General features: G+C 32.9%; 1 protein-coding gene and 1 long non-coding RNA gene across 3 annotated transcripts; both read right to left on the reverse strand.

The window, feature by feature from the left end:
• Positions 1-921: 921 nt before the first annotated feature.
• On the reverse strand, positions 922-12,201 carry LOC116127701 (glutathione S-transferase L3-like). 2 transcript variants are annotated; one of them, XM_031413342.1, is made up of 10 exons: positions 12,043-12,201; positions 11,862-11,933; positions 11,701-11,761; positions 11,486-11,572; positions 2,002-2,100; positions 1,779-1,881; positions 1,619-1,695; positions 1,386-1,493; positions 1,198-1,278; positions 922-1,115 (listed from the first exon to the last, which is right to left on the reverse strand). In XM_031413342.1, the coding sequence occupies exons 1-10, from the start codon at positions 12,129-12,131 to the stop codon at positions 1,104-1,106; spliced, it is 789 nt and encodes a 262-aa protein (XP_031269202.1). In that variant the 5' UTR covers positions 12,132-12,201; the 3' UTR covers positions 922-1,103. The 2 variants fall into 2 exon arrangements, with proteins under 2 accessions (XP_031269202.1, XP_031269203.1); XM_031413343.1 differs by lacking the exons at positions 11,486-11,572; positions 11,701-11,761; positions 11,862-11,933; positions 12,043-12,201 and adding exons at positions 2,927-3,013; positions 3,125-3,185; positions 3,301-3,372; positions 3,482-3,570.
• Positions 9,447-10,118, reverse strand: LOC116127704. The gene is made up of 4 exons (XR_004127636.1): positions 10,095-10,118; positions 9,858-9,965; positions 9,670-9,750; positions 9,447-9,587 (listed from the first exon to the last, which is right to left on the reverse strand). It is a non-coding gene; the product is annotated as an uncharacterized LOC116127704 (long non-coding RNA).
• Positions 12,202-14,876: the final 2,675 nt, after the last annotated feature.

The raw sequence follows: 14,876 nt of genomic DNA on the forward strand, positions 1-14,876 counted from the left end.
AATACCTCTATTTATAGTCTCAAGATTAGACCTAATAAACGGGTGAGTCGAGTAGCTACGCATAGTGGGTAAAACAAGCACGGGTCCACGGGTAAAATTTTTTATGGGTCGGGAAATACATGACCCATACCCCCTCATATGGCTACGAGTCGACCCGTAGGTCACCTATTTCCCACGTATATTTTCACATTTTATTTTATTTTTTTCAAATAAAAGTAACGCATCTCCATCACCCTCTCTGCAAAAGTCCTTCAATCTTCTCTATTCGCTTCCCAATAAATTTTCATCTTCTCTTTCCTTTTCCCCATAAATTTCTTAAGAAGAGAGAAGATAATTGCGGGAAAATATAAAAGTTGTCCAAATAATTAATTAATAAATTTTCATCTTCTCTTTCCTCTTCTCAATATATATATATTGACATTTTTGTTCAAATAATTAATTAATGAGATTAAAAAAGTCATTCAACAAATTGGGTTAATTGTTATTTGACATAAAAAGAGGGCATTTGTGTCCAAAAATTTTATTAAATAAAAATAAAATGAGAACAAAAATAAGATTACTATCCTCTGAGTCAGTAATCGCATAACCCCTATATCACCTTTCATATTACTTGAGTAATAAAAGATTACTTGCTGAATTAAACAAGATAATGACCAAATTAAAAGATAGATTACGAGTAATCTTCTTATAACTCTAAACATAGGCAATATGCCATATTTTAGGTTTACAATGAATTTATTTGCTTCGGCATTATTTGATCAAAATCAAGCTCGGTAAGGTTGCGGGGTCAGTTATTGCCCTTAGATCATGGGGTAAGGTATCCAAGGGCTGGCAGTGGAGGCCGAATTAACAATCCCCATTATTTGGTTTGCTTAAATCTGATGATCTCAAAAATGCTGTGGAACCAGAAGGAACATAATATAAAAGATGAACACAATAAGAGAGTTCAATTTTATTTATGTAAGCATAACATACAAACTGAAGAAACAAATTCAAATTCAACACATCGCTGACATTCGCACATTATCTATGGCATAAATAGCTTTTATTATAAGAAACTCATAACACACCAACTTATTTAGCATAGTCTAACTGGTGGCAAATTACTGTTGGGCCTGCAAGGAAGAGAAACTTAGCTTTCAATCTAACAAAATCAGATTATAAAGGTTAAGGCGTGGGCTGGTCTAAGGATAGTACCTGGAAGTGCTTCTTGTAAAATTCCACCAGCTCTTTTGGATCTGTTTTTGTCTGCTTGAAGGCATCAATCTTGTTCAGCTCCTGCATAAGGATTTTTTTTTTTTAAATAAATGATTATAACTATCTTAAAATATAGTAATCTCTTCCTGCACAATTGGGAAAGAACGTAAAAGGGCTTTCCAACATACCTCGATCCATGATGCTAGTTTTGGCCTACCCTCTGTAATGTCATACTTGTATACTTCTGATAAGAAGATCTGGAACCTTTCAACAAATGGAATATAGGCTATGTCCGCCTGACGATCACATAAATCCATTTGTAAAACAGAATGATACTCGAATCATATAATTATAATAATAAACAATTTCAAAAACAACTTCTATGCCTACTCAAGCTAACTTAATTGAGAAGTTAACATACCAAACTAAACTGACCAAGGAAGAATGGGCCATCATCAAATTTCTTAAGAGCATTTTCCAAGTAATCGAAAGCGGCACCTGTTCCAAGTTTCTAAATTTTTTAGTTCAGTTTATATACACAAACCCCAAACCATGGAAATACGACATATTTCAAAACATACCAGCTTGTTTTACAGGGTCTCCTTTGAATGAAGTATACACATCCCTGTTGAATGTATCAGTGTAGGATAACAATTCTTCACCAAACTTCTTTTTTTCAGGATCCTACAATATTTTCATAACATTACTTCAGCTGAAGTTAAGAGATACTAAAGTTTCTATTAAGAGCAGCAATGAAATATGCACATCTTATAAAAATATTTTAAAAAAGGATGCACAACTTACATCAGGGAAAAGAGAAGGTCCTTCAAAGTTGCTGTCAACATATTTAATCAAGTCAATACTCTCTCCAATGATTTTGCCGTTGTGCTCCAGTGCTGGAACCTATAAATTAGAACTTTAAACGGTAAATACTTCAATAGTCCTAACAATTACCTCAGTCTAGCATAAAGACTAAAACATACCACCTATAATTTAACTAATTTTTTTTTTTTCCTTGTAACCAAGAAATTCCAACTCAATACAAAGAGACCATTTTTCATGACTATGTAAATCAAAGCATAGCAATAAGATTCTGCCTCCTCTTTTAAGTATTGGACCTTGTCATCGCATCTGATTCAGGGATTTCTTCACACAGATTATAAACATTTGAAATACAGCCATACACAAACACAAATTACCCTTCTCTTTTTTAACCACTTTGCTCACTCAGAAACTCTAAACTTCCAACTATTGTTCAAAACCCTCCCATTTTTGTCATGAGAACTTCTTGGAAAATTATTCTTACTAACAAACTCCAAATCATAACTCATGCCAAGCAATTCCATATAAACAAACTATATCAGTCATGGACTTAGCCGATTCATCAACTTTACTAAAGCTAACAATTTCATTCTTACATAAAGATACCTTTTGTAGTATTGAGTTCATCACTATTATGACCGAGCCTCATACCAACAAAAAAGAATTTGATGTTATATTCCCAACAAGCGGGAGGATACTAGTACAAGCTTGCTCATTTCTTGAAAATGATTTAAAATTCTATTTATCCCTTATTTTATGCTTAATAATTGTTGTTATGCACTTGTGAAAATTAACAGAACATATTCATGAATCATGTCTGTTGAATCATGGAGACTCCGTAATAGAAATCTATCAAATCCACAATAATCAACAAAAGAAAAGGTAAATGTTTTCATAAACAAATCACCTTGTTAACACGGTAAACTTTCTGTGCATACCAAGCAGGCCTGTCTTGAACGTTTAATGGAACTAACATAATCTTGTCTTGCAATCCCTGCCGCCCAACAGATTCCAAAGAAATCAGTGAGAGAAAATCAAACAAATAATTCCAGACATGAAAAATAAGACAAAGAGATCATTAAAAAGTCAAAAATGATTAAATAACCTTATAGTTTCTGGTGATCCACACTCGTTGGGCAAATGGACACGTGTAACAGGTGTACAGCCTTAACAAATAAAAGACAACACATATAAATCAAGTTAAAAAATAAAATTAAAAATTGAACCCCGAATGGCACAAAAAGAAACTCAAAAATCCTCAAAAATAAAAAAATGTGAAACCTGATGGTTCCATCAAAGAGAGGTGGCTGCTCGGCCTTAGAATCCAGAACTGGAGGAAGATTTTCTTGCACACTACCAATAAGAAAAGAAGATCATAATTTCATCATATTAGCGATCATAATTGCGAGATTGAAGAGAAACAAAGACGTAAAAATGAAGTTGAGGAATGAGAAATTCTTACGTGGTAGCCATTTTGGTTAAGTCTCTGGTATGTTCGGAACCTTTTGGGTTTTTAGAGCTAATTTGATACTGAAATGGTTCTATGTGGAGAGTGAGCCATCTGCGCGGGGGTTTATTATATAGGAGATTTTAAATGAAGTTAGATCCTGTGAAGTCGCGAGCAGTGACGTATCACGTATTTAACTTTGTCATGAATTAATCAAGTCAAAGAAAAAAATTCGACGGCCGTTGTCTCGTTGATCCTTTATTATACGTAAGAGATTATGATTGTATTCGTCAGCCATGACTGTTGAGGATGTGTTATATGGTTCTCGTCTATTTAACTATTTCTTTTATTTTAACCCAGCAAATTAATTTAAAAAAAAAAAAAACTATTGGGCTAAAATGACAATACTCCAATCACGTGAAGATTGATATTATGTATTGCCAAATAACATCACGTATTACGAAAAGCTAACAACCAGAAGTGATTAATTAATGGTTTATTTTAGGTAGCGTTCGGTTCAGAAAATGTTATATTATTGAGGAATATTGTATTACAGGAAAGATGGATTATTAGAGAATTTTTAGAGAAATGTATTTGGTCGATTGGAATAAATTGATGGGTATGTTATAACAATATGTTTGGTTGGGAGGATAAATAAGTGGGTATGTTATATAGATTACTAAATTGTCCTCATTTTAAAATAATAATATAATATTATTTTTATTATTATTTTATTCTATTATTTTTTAAATTATTTTTTAACCCCCCTATATTTGAAATTTTACCAAAACACCCCAACCATATACAACTTTAATTTGTAGCAAAGTCACCCCCACTCACCACAAACCACTGCCGGCAGCCACCACCACCACCAGAAGCTGTTGTAATGGTGCACGACCAGCCGGATCTGGCTAGTCATACGCCGATCAAGCCTAATCCGACCAGATCTGGCCGTGAATATGGTCGTTTCACGGCTAGATCTGGCTGTTAATATGGCCATTTTACGGCCAGATCTATGGTGTTTCACGGCCACATCTTTAGCCTTGAAACAGCCAGATCTGATCGTTTCCATCCATGGATCACAAATCCATGGTCAAAAATGTCCTTATCGGCACACGACCGGCAAGATCCTACCGGTCTTGTGCCGATATGACGACTTTCGCCGGTGGCCAGCGGTGGTGGCTAGCGGCCGACGGTGGTCTCGGATGATTGGGGGTATTTTATTAACTTTTAAACTTTTTTGTGACGGGGGTGTTTTAGCTAAGTTCTCAAATGTAAGGGGTCTGGGCTAATTGTTATTTGGTAGACATATGAGGGCAAATGTGTCCGGAATGATAAAATATTAAGGGCAAAATAGGGTAAAAATTATGATTATCCCGGTAATCTAACATTAACACCCCCTAGGAAGGTAATCTGATTACCCCCAATATTACCAATAGTAACCACTATTTGCAATAAAATATTACTGTAATATTATATTACTTGACAACCAAACGAGGTAATTTTGAAAATTAAACAAAGATTACAGAATTTATCTTATTTCACCCCGAACCAAACGCACCCTTATTCCAATCTCGCCATGAATCAAATCTGTAAATGTTATTATAATTCGGTTGTAACAAATTGCAATAAACCTTGAGGGTGAGTTTGGTTGGGAGTAATGTTGGATCACTAAGGTTGAGATTTAGAGCCATTTGACCATTTTCGGCCATCAATATAGTCGAAAACGGCCATATCGGCAACTCCCAGTTACGATTTTTTGGGATTTCTGACAACTTCAGGCGGCAGTCGGGGGTGGTGGCTGGCAGTCGGCAATGGCTTGGGGTGGTTGGGGGTGATTTTATCATAAATTAAAGTTTTATATAAGTTGGAGTGTTTTAGCTAAATCTGAAATGTTAGGGGTTAAAAAAAAACTATTCAAAAATTAATAATAAAAATAATATTATATTAATATTTAAAAATAACGGCAATTTAGTAATTTAAATAACATATCGACCAATTTATTGTAACTAACCAAATACATTTCCATAAAGATTCTCAGTAATCTTCAAGGTAATCTAGGTTGTGCTTGTTTTATTATTTTGAGTAGGATTTTTGAAAAAGTTAAGTTGGGTTGTTATTACGAGGTAGGATTTGAAAATTAACAAAAAAACTCCATAGGTTTGTTAATTTAGCTAAACATTCCCTATAATAAAAAGTTTATAAATTGATAAAAACACTCCCACCCACCCACTTTTGCCAGATTTCGACCACCACCATCAGAAGGTGATCGGAATTTGGCGAAATGGCACACTACCGACTAGATCTGGCCGGTAATACATCGACTTAGCTTTTTCTGACTAGATCCACCATGGATTTAGTCGAAAAAGACCAGATCTACAACCAGATCTGGCCATTGACAGCTAGATATGGTCGTCGTTGACGACCAAATGTGGCCAAAAATTTGGCCGTAGATCTGGCATTTTCTGGCCAGATCCACCGTGGATCTGGCAGGAAAATATTAGATCAATGCACTACCAGCAAGATCCAGCCAGTAGTGTGTTATTACACTAGATTCCGACTACCTTCCGACGGTGGTGGCCGGAATCTGGCAAATATGGGTGGGTGGGGGTTTTTTTTGTCAATTTATAAACTTTTTTTTGCTGGGGGTGTTTAGTTAAATTAACAAACTTGGGGGTTTAAATATAGTTTAATAGAATATGATTGGATTTTCAGAATAGGGAAACAAATATGTATTTTGGGTAGGATAGGGCAAAAATAATAAGACAAACGGGCCCCTAACTTTCCGTTAATATAACATTCCTAGTAACCAACATTCCTTAAACCAAACACCCCGTGAAAATTAATTGGTTGGAGTTGGAAATTATAACCTTTTTTGCTTGAAAATTGTTTCACTTCACGGAATCTAAATAACAAAGTCAGAATGTTTTTATGATAGTAATTCCTGAATAAATTGAAGAGCAAGTCATGTCCAAATACTTTTTGACCCCCTATCTACCGTGAAACATCCTTCCCCACCCACCCCCTCAGGAAATACCCATATTACCCCATTTTTATATATAAGGGTTAAAAGTTAAAACTTAAACATGGAAGGGCAATTTTGTCAATTCATGTCATATATATAACATCATAGAGATAGAAAACCTAATATAACAGTATTAATTGACAACATTACCCTTTCACGATTAAGTTTTAATGCTTGAATTGGAAAAATAGGAGTAACATTGGGTGTTTCTAAAACCAAGGGGGGAATTATCTTTTTGCGATAGATTAGGGGTAAAAAAGTATTCAGCTTAACGACTCGAAGCGTGGACAAGTGAGTCCTCCCAAGAATTAAGGTCTCATTTGGATTGAGGGATTCTAAATGAATGATTTTGTTAAATCCATAGATTTGGTAAAATACTTCGTTTGGTTTTAAAAAAAAAAAAAAAAAAAAAAAAAAGAGAAAAAAAAAGTAGAACCGTGGAAAAGTGAGTCCTCCCAAGAATTAAGGTCTTGTTTGGATTGAGGGATTCTAAATGAATGATTTCATTAAATCCATGAATTTGGTAAAATAATTCGTTTGGTTTAAAAGAAAAAAAAAAGTTGAAATCCATAGATTTTGGAAAATCCACCACCCTCCAGAATCCTTCAATTTTTAGGGTCTTAGAATCCTACCTAGTAGGTGAGATTTTGCCAAATACATCGGTTTTAATAAAATGAGCATTTTTGTTAATATTTTAATTTTTCAATACTATCCTTGTTAATAGTTTAATATTTCAGTAACTACCCTTTATCTTAATTAAAAGAAATATATTTATCGTTCTCTCTTTTTGAACTCTTCACCTTTACATCATCAGCATCTTTAGAGCATATTAGAGAAATAATTTATCTATGAGTTTCCATTCTTTTAATTAATTATTTTCAATTTCTTATTACAAAAAGTTTTTTTTTTTTTATTATTTCAATTTCTCATGGTGATTCTTTTTGTTATCTAGTTAAGAACTTATTAGTGGTGGCTTTTTTTTCATGAAATATTAAATCAACAACGTTATTTCAAATAGCCCTCAAGCTTATAAAATTATCTCATTCGAGTATCTTCTAACGTACTATAAGAACAAATGTGTATAATGTGTGAGGCTATCTTATGATTCTATTTTTCTTATCTCTCTCAATTGTACCAAGCTTGTAATATAAGATCCTCTCATATTTTATTATACTTTTCTTATTAAAAGGTTTTANTTGATGGTGTCACCAAGACCCATAGCATCTAAGTGAATTTCAGCATCAAGAATCCATGACAAATAATTCTTGCCCATAATATCAAGAGCCACAAATTCAAGTTTGTAAGATTTGTCATGATGAAAACTATAAAAGAATATTTAATAAATTAGACAATCTCTAATCAAATGAAAATATTATCACAAATAAGAATTTAGAATAACAATAATGAATATACAATTTATTATAGTTATAGAATTTAATCATTTAAAAACATAAATCATAAAAGCAAATATTTACAAATATATGTGTCTTTTTTTATTAATCAAATTATAAATCTATCACTATATAAAGTCTTGTTTATAATGAAACCAAAATGTTCCAGATTAAAACACTTTCATATATTTTATACTATAAAAATGATTAAACATTCCAACATATTTATAAAACATAGTGAGATACAAGCAAAATTGAATTTACTTACTTGGTAAATGGAAAACTCCAACTCCAAATTTGATTAGGGACAAAAGCTTGAAACTTGATGAGAATCTTTTTCCCTTGACAAGTTGATATGGTTAGAGACTAGTACTAATAACTTATTATAAAATAAACTAAAAGAATAGCGAAGATAATTGAGGGGAAATAGAACCAATAGTTTTCTATTCTAAAGTTGCGTGTACATCATCTTTCACAATACTTCTATTTATAGTTTCGAGATTAAACCTGACAAATGGGTAAGAGGGATAGCTACGGGTAATGGGTAAAACGGGCACGGGTCCACGGGTAAAATTTTTTATGGGTAAGGAAATGTTAGACCCGTACCCACCCATATGGCTACGAGTCGACCTGCAGGTCACCTATTTCCCACATATTTTCACATTTTATTTTATTTTTTTCAAATAAAAGTAACTCATCTCCATCACTCTCTCTGCACAAGTCCTTCAATCTTCTCTTTTCTCTTCCTCATAAATTTTCATCTTCTCTTTCCTCTTCCCCATAAATTTCTTAAGAAGAGAGAAGATAATTGCGGGGAAATATAAAAGTTGTCCAAATAATTAATTAATAAATTTTCATCTTCTCTTTCCTCTTCCTATATATATATATATATATTTTGACATTTTTATCCAAATAATTAATTAATGAGGTTAAAAAAATCATTCAACAAGTTGGGTTAATATATATATATATATATATATATACATATTGACATTTTTATCCAAATAATTAATTAATGAGGTTAAAGAAATCATTCAATAAGTTGGATTAATTGTTATTTGACCAACAATAGAGCATTTGTGTCCAAAAATTTTATTAAATAAGAATAAAATTAGAATGAAGATAGAATTACTATCCTCAAACTCGGTAATCGCATAACCGCTATATTACCTCTCATATTACTTGAGTAATCTTTTATTACTAGCTGAATTAAACAAGAAGATAATGACAGAATTAAAAGATAGATTACCACAATAATCTTCTTATAACTCTAACCATAGGCAATATGTCATATTTTAGGTTTACAATGAATTTATTTGGTTCGGCATTATTTGATCAAAATCAAGCTCAGTAAGGTTGCGGGGTGAGTTATTGCCCTTAGATCATGGAGTCGACATCCAAGGGCTGGCATTGGAGGCCGAATCCCCATTATTTGGTTTGCTTAAATCTGATGGTCTATCTCAAAAATGCTCTGGAACCAGAAGGAACATAATATAAAAGATGAACACAATAAGAGAGTTCAATTTTATTTATGTAAGCATAACATACAAACTGAAGAAACAAATTCAAATGCAATACATCACTGACATTCGCACATTATCTATAGTATACAGATACATATGGCATAAATAGCCTTTATTATAAAACACTCATAACACACCAACTTATTTAGCATAGTCTAACTGGTGACAAATTACTGTTGAGCCTGCAAGGAAGAGAAACTTAGCTTTCAATCTAACAAAATCAGATTATAAAGGTTAAGGCGTGGGCTGGTCTAAGGATAGTACCTGGAAGCGCTTCTTGTAAAATTCCACCAGCTCTTTTGGATCTGTTTTTGTCTGCTTGAAGGCATCAATCTTGTTCAGCTCCTGCATAAGGATATTTTTTTTTTAAATAAATGATTATAACTATCTTAAAATATAGTAATCTCTTCCTGCACAATTGGGAAAGAACGTAAAAGGGCTTTCCAACATACCTCGATCCATGATGCTAGTTTTGGCCTACCCTCTGTAATGTCATACTTGTATACTTCTGATAAGAAGATCTGGAACCTTTCAACAAATGGAATATAGGCTATGTCCGCCTGACGATCACATAAATCCATTTGTAAAACAGAATGATACTCAAATCGTAATTATCATAATAAACAATTTCAAAAAAAACTTCTATGCGTACTCATCAAGCTAAAATTAATTTGGTAGTTAACACATACCAAACTAAATGACCAAGGAAGAATGGCCATCATTCGCCAAATTTCTTAAGGCATTTTCAAAAGTAACCGAAAGAGGCCACCTGTTTCCAGTTTCGAAATTATTTAGTGCAGTTTATATACACAACCCCAAACCATGGAAACATACGACCATTTCAAACTACCAGCTTGTTTTACAGGTCTCCTTTGAATGAAGTATACACATCCTGTTGAAGGTTAGCAGTGTCTAGGATAAACAATTCTTCACCAAACTTCTTTTTTCAGGATCATACAAATTTTCATAACAATTACTTCAGCTTAAAGTTAGAGATACTAAGGTTTCTATTAAGAGCAGCAAGAAATATGAACATCTTATAAAAATATTTTAAAAAAGGATGACACAACTTAAATCAGGGAAAAGAGCAGGTCCTTCAAAGTTGCTGTAACATATTTAATCAAGTCAATACTCTCTCCAATGATTTTGCCGTTTGTCCCAGTGCTGGAACCTATAGAATAAGAACTTTAAAGTTTAAACGGTATAATATTCAATAGTCCTAACAATTACCTCAGTATATCATAAAGCTTAAAACATACCACTCAATTTAAACTAATTTTTTTTTTTTCCTTGTAACCAAGAAATTCCAACTCAATACAAAGAGACCATTTTTCATGACTATGTAAATCAAAGCATAGCAATAAGATTCTGCCTCCTCTTTTAAGTATTGGACCTTGTCATCGCATCTGATTCAGGGATTTCTTCACACAGATTATAAACATTTGAAATACAGCCATACACAAACACAAATTACCCTTCTCTTTTTTAACCACTTTGCTCACTCAGAAACTCTAAACTTCCAACTATTGTTCAAAACCCTCCCATTTTTGTCATGAGAACTTCTTGGAAAATTATTCTTACTAACAAACTCCAAATCATAACTCATGCCAAGCAATTCCATATAAACAAACTATATCAGTCATGGACTTAGCCGATTCATTAACTTTACTAAAGCTAACAATTTCATTCCTACATAAAGATACCTTTTGTAGTATTAAGTTCATCACTATTATGACCGAGCCTCATACCAACAAAAAAGAATTTGATGTTATATTCCCAACAAGCGGGAGGATACTAGTACAAGCTTGCTCATTTCTTGAAAATGATTTAAAATTCTATTTATCCCATATTTTATGCTTCACAATCGTTGTTATGCACGTGTGAAAACTATCAAACATCGCAAGTATAATTTCCTTCAAAAACAAATGAACAGAACATATTCATGAATCATGTCTGTTGAATCATGGAGACTCCGTACTACTTATCAGCATCATTTATCTAAATACACGAGAAATTAGATAAAAATAGAAATCTATCAAATCCACAATAAAAGACAAAAATGTTTTCATAAACAAATCACCTTGTTAACATGGTAAACTTTCTCTGCATACCAAGCAGGCCTGTCTTGAAGGTTTAATGGAACTAACTTAATCTTGTCTTGTAATCCCTGCCTCCCGACAGCCCAACAGATTCCAAAGAAATCAGTGAGAGATAATTAATAAAATCAAACAAATATTTCTAGACAAGAAAAACAAGACAAATAGATCATTAAAAAGTCAAAAATAATTAAATAACCTTATAGTTTCTGGTGATCCACACTCGTTGAGCAAATGGACACGTGTAACAAGTATACAGCCTTAACAAATAAAAGACAACACATGTAAATCAAGTTAAAAAATAAAAAATTGAATCCCGAATGGCAAAAAAAGAAACTCAAAAATAAAAAAATGTAAAACCTGATAGTTCCATCAAAGAGAGGTGGCTGCTCGGCCTTAGAGTCCAGAACTGGAGGAAGATTTTCTTGCACACTATCAATAAGAAAAGAAGATCATAATTTCATCATAATAGCGATCAGAATTGCGAGATTAAAGAGAAACAATGACGTAAAAATGAAGATAAGATATGAGAAATTCTTACGCGGTAGCCATTTTGGTTAAGTCTCTTGACTGTTCGGAAGCTTTCGAGTTTTTAGAGCTAATTTGATACTGAAAGAGGTCTATGTGCATAATGAGCTATGTGCGCGGGGGTTTATATAGGAGATTTTTAAGTAAAGTTAGATCCTGTGAAATCGCGAGCAGTGACGTATCATGTACTTAACTTTACCGATTACCATGCATGGATTAATCTAGAATAAAAAATTAAAAAATTAAAATTAAATAGGTCAAGTCAAAGAAAAAGATTCGTCGGTCGTTGATCCTTTATCATATGTAAGTGTATTCGTCAGCGATGACTGTTGAGGATGTGTTATAACCCAGCAAATTAATTTAAAAAAAAAAAAAAAAAAAAGCTGTTGGGTTAAAATGATAATACGCTAGGGTCCATTTGTTTTATTATTTCAAACCTTATTCCATATCCTATTTCCAAAATACCTGGTTATTTAATTATTTGGGAAATACTATTCTATTTTTTCAATTACTTTTAAACATCTTAAGTTTATTAACTTAATTAAACACCCCTAGAAAAAAAGTTTAAAAATTAATAAAAATAACCCCACCCACCCATAGTTACCAGATTCCAATAACCATCATCGGTGATGGTCAGAATCTATCACAACAGTCTAAACAGATCGGAACTAGCCGTTTATTCACCAATCTGGCTGTCAGCGATGGCCAAAGAAATGGTCGTCGTTGACGGTCAACGACGACCAACTCTTGGCTATCTCTGACGGCTAGATCTGGCCTTTTGCAACTGTCAATAGCCAGAGATCCAACCGTAGATCTGGCCTTTTCTGACCAGTCCGTGGTGAGTGGGGGTGTTTTCGTTATTTTATAAAAAATTTATATATTTGGGTGTTTAGTTATATTAGCAAACCTAGGGTTTTTTTTTTTTTTTTTTTTTTTGTTAAATTTTAAATTTTACCTCGTAATACTCACCATATTCAACTACCCAATATTATTCTCAAAATCCTATCCAAAATAACAAAACAAACGCACCCCTAATCACGCAAAGATTGATATTATATAGAGCTATATCATTTGATAATATATTTTTTAATTTGCTAATAAATTCATGTATTGATATCATCTTTTCCATTAATTATTATTAGCATCAAATTATGTATTGCCAAAATAACATCGGTTGTGTTAGTTTCATTATAATATTGTTCAAAATACTATTCTATTCAATTTTATTCAAAATACATATTTGTTTCAATATTCTCAAAATTCAATCTTATTCAACTCAAAATATTTAGTTTTTTAACCATTTAGATTTGTTAATTTAACTAAACATCCCCAACAATAAAAGTTTATGAATTAACAAAAACACCCCCATCAAACCTCATATTCCCTACAGCCAGCCACCACTATTGAAAGGTGACCGCAATCTGCCAGAATGATGCATAACTGGCTGGATGTGGCCGATTGTACACCGATCTGACCTTTTTCGGCCAGATCCACGACTAGATCTACCATTGATCTACTCGTTGACGACCAGATCTGACCGTTTCCAGTTAAATCCACAATGGATCTGACCGAAAAAGGTCAGGTCGACGCACTATCGGCTAGATCCAATCGATCGTGTGCCATTCCAACAACTTTCGACCACCATCCGATAGTGGTGGCTAACTGCTGACATTTAATGGGTGAGTAAGGGTGTTTTTGTTAATTTTAAAACTTCTATTGTAAGGAGTGTTTAGCTAAATTAACAAATGTAAGAGATTAAAATTTAAAAAATAATCTAAATATTTTCATAAAATATTTTCCAAAAATTTGCCAAACACATTTTTCAAATTCAAATCTTATTTTCATAATAACAACTAAACTCAACTTCTTCAAAAATAATGCTACTCTACCAAAAATAGTCCTCCATTTTTTATTTTTTTTAACGTATGGATCCTTTTGCTTGCTTTGACCAAAAGCTAACTAGCAGAAGTGATTAAATTAATGGTTTATTCCATTCTCGCCATGAATCCAAACTGTAAACGTTATTATAATTCGGTCGTGACAAACTTTCATTGGACACGAGGGTAAGATGTTAAACCCTGAAAATTAATTGGTTAGAGTTGGAAGTCGAAAATTACACGAGGGCAAGATGTGAAAGGGCAATTTTTTCAATTCATCTCATATATATAACATCACAGAGACAGAAAACCTAATATAACAGCATTAATTGACAATATTACCCTTTCACGATTAAGTTTTAATGCTTGAAGTAGAAAAAATAGGAGTAACATGGGTGTTTCCAAAACCAAGGGGGGAAACTGTCTTTTTGCGATAGATTAGGGGTAAAAAGGTATGCACTTTAATGACTAGAAGCACAGACAAGTGAGTCTTCCCAAGAATTAAGAGACGAGTAATATCATACACACAACATTTTCTCACAAACTTTATCTCACAACCCGACGTTATAATTGACTGAGACCTATTACGAGCTGACTAATTACAAACTGTCACATCGGGTTGTAAGAAAAAATTTATGAGAAAAGGTTGTGGGTATAACATTTTTCATTAAGAGTAACCATCGTCTATAGAAGATGCCAATGTTAAACTAATTGACAGACCGCCAATCTACAGAAAACTCTTTAAGACATGAAATGGAAAATCTTGTTGCCGACAGCATGAAAGAATTAATCAAAACAACTCTCTACTTTGTGCTTGACATTTCTCTAATTGCTTTTGTTGCACATAATATGCTATGTTTTGCCACTCTTCATCTAAAAATAAAGATATTGCACAAGGCATACATATATGGCAGATTTTTCATTTATTTACATGCGTATTATATTGGTATCTTACAATTTAAAGTGACAA

The sequence above is a fragment of the Pistacia vera genome, unplaced genomic scaffold, assembly GCF_008641045.1.
Source record: "Pistacia vera cultivar Batoury unplaced genomic scaffold, PisVer_v2 Contig194, whole genome shotgun sequence".
NCBI lineage: Eukaryota > Viridiplantae > Streptophyta > Magnoliopsida > Sapindales > Anacardiaceae > Pistacia > Pistacia vera.